Genomic DNA, 2,500 nt, shown 5'->3' with positions numbered 1-2,500 from the left:
GGGGCAGATTTAGACAGACATCGAGGTCACACCCCACACTGTTGCAGAAACTGCCCCTGGGCCTTTAATGTCCTCAGAAAGGGCCTTGGTTTTAGTTTCCTCTGAAGGACAGTGTTGTTTACTCAGGACAGTGCCCCGTCACTTCACCCAGGCACTGGGGTCCACAGCGCCCCCTGCTGGACCACAGCAACAAGGTTTACGAGGAGGTCTGGGGTTAGTGATTCAGTGAGTTGATTCTTCACTAGGAGTCGGTTTGTATCGGTGCAAATTTGACTCACCATTCGTTTGGTGCCATCCTGCGGTCGTACACTCTCACAGAGCCATCGCCGAGACCTGCCGCCACCAGGGAGCGCTGTGGGTCACACGACAGACTCGTCACACAGCTATCAGCTCCTGTCGGGATGTCCTGGAGTGGAAACACACACACACACACACACCTATTAATGTACCAATAATAACAACAATGCCCATTGTATACTCTGTTACGCATGTACTGTTACATGCCACGTGTGTGTGTGTGTGTGTGTGTGTGTGTGTGTGTGTGTGTCACCTGAACTTTCATCTCTCTTTCCGTGTCCCAGATGCGAATTACCCGAACATCTCCAGAGGTCATAAGAAGACCGGTTTCCTGCTCCCAGTCTACCACCATACCTGCACCTTACACACACACACACACACACACACACACACACACAAATATGACCAAAAAAAGTTTACACACATAAAAACACAAAAGGCACAAAACACAATGTTTATGCGTGCACACACACACACACACACGTGGGCATACATTAACCCCAGTTCTAACACAGCACCATCACTAATGTGACACGTGTGATATCTAATCTCTACGCTGCACTGACAGTGACGTGGTGGTGGTGTGTGTGTGTGTGTGTGTGTGTGTGAGTGTGTGTGGATCAGACACAGCAGCTGCTTCACCGCACCACGGTCGTTGTGTGTGAGCACAACTAAAAATATCGCATTGGAGTCAATCTCAGCGTGAGCTGGTACTCAATGTGAACACACACACACACACGTGTGCACACGCACACACACACGAACAATGACCTGTTTTATCATTTCCTGCTGACCTCACACTGACACACACACAATATGTGTCCTGTCTGACTCACGCAGACATCTGCTCACTTTAACACTCCACTATTCCTTTATTTACTCAGCACCACTCTCCTCCACCTCCCTCCATCACACCACCTCTCTCTCTCTCTCTCTGTGTCTGCCTCACGTACACAGTCCCACTCTCTCTGCCACAACCCACAGTCTGTGTGTTTGTCTGAACCTGGGACCCCATAGAGGTTTCTGAGATTCTACCTTCACCTGTGTGTGTGTGTGTGTGTGTGTGTGTGTGTATCCCGCATTCGTGACATGGTTCTGCAGAAAATTCATACACAGCAGCACGTATATGGATCAGGACCCACTTTCCCCTCACACACACACACACACACACACACAGAGTGATGTCCTACTTTTCAGTTTTGCTGTTGCTCAAACCACACTAAACTAACTCCACAGCTCTCTCTCTCACACACACACACACACACTTCCATGCATTGTGGGGACATTCATTCACTTAACACGACCTTAAATAAAATAATAAAACAAAAACTAACTTAACCCCAATCCTGTGATTGTGTAAACAGCGTTGTCCCCACAATGTGATACATATCTAGAGATCTCATACTCACACACACACACACACACACACACACACACACACACACCTGAATGAGGGATATTTCCTGGTTTATTCTGATTAGTAAAAATCACACAGGACTCTTAAGTCACACCCAGAGCAGTGTAAACCTGTGCTCCTGAATATGAAAGTGCAGTATGTAAATGAGCTCTGCTCTGATTGGCTGCAGTGTCCTCCTTCAGTGTGAGGTTTGAGGAGGAGATATGGAAATGAGTTGGCTTTAGTGACATCACAAACATGAACTCAACTCAGCAGAAGATGAAGTACGTGTTCATTTACATAAAACTGAGGTCATTTAAATCTGTAAATGTCATAAAAAATAATTATTAAAAAATAATAAAAATAATAAAAAATGTCACAAACGTAGCTCCACTTGCGTTAGTGGCGCTGGAGGAAGAGAGAGGGATGGAGCGAAAGAGCTCAGGACGAAAAACAGATCATTAGTGCAGCATCCACCAAGAAAGAGAGAGAGACACACACAGAGAGAGAAAGAGAGAGAGAGGCACTCACCTCCCTGTTTACTTCTGTCAAGATAGATTGAAACTCTTCGAGCAAGACCTGTTAGAGAGAGAGAGAGAGAGAGAGAGAGAGAGAGAGAAAAGCAGGAGAGGTCAGTACACCAGCCAAAGGACACCAGCCAGCGTTAGCTCATGCACAAACACACACACACACAGAGAGTTTGTATTTATACAACATCAGACATATGTACTTTCTCCCTTGCTTTATATTCACAGATCAGCCAAAACATTAAAGCCACCTGTACACACCCTGATCACTGCAGGGATG

The 2,500-nt window shown here is 46.3% G+C and overlaps 1 protein-coding gene across 3 annotated transcripts in view; it reads right to left on the bottom strand.

Moving 5' to 3' along the window:
- Positions 1-2,500, bottom strand: part of rptor (regulatory associated protein of MTOR, complex 1) — a 119,479-nt gene that overhangs the window by 10,706 nt on the left and 106,273 nt on the right. The window contains exons 30-32 of one of the 3 annotated variants that reach the window (XM_066665779.1): positions 2,225-2,272; positions 551-657; positions 279-406 (exon numbers count right to left, since the gene is read on the bottom strand). In XM_066665779.1, coding sequence (XP_066521876.1) covers positions 279-406; positions 551-657; positions 2,225-2,272 — 283 coding nt within the window. The remainder of the gene's footprint in view (positions 1-278; positions 407-550; positions 658-2,224; positions 2,273-2,500) is intronic. The other 2 variants (XM_066665780.1, XM_066665781.1) reach the window with 2 other exon arrangements.

The sequence above is a fragment of the Hoplias malabaricus genome, chromosome 3 (genome assembly GCF_029633855.1).
Source record: "Hoplias malabaricus isolate fHopMal1 chromosome 3, fHopMal1.hap1, whole genome shotgun sequence".
Taxonomy (NCBI): domain Eukaryota; kingdom Metazoa; phylum Chordata; class Actinopteri; order Characiformes; family Erythrinidae; genus Hoplias; species Hoplias malabaricus.
This window is presented reverse-complemented; position numbering and strand designations above follow the sequence as displayed.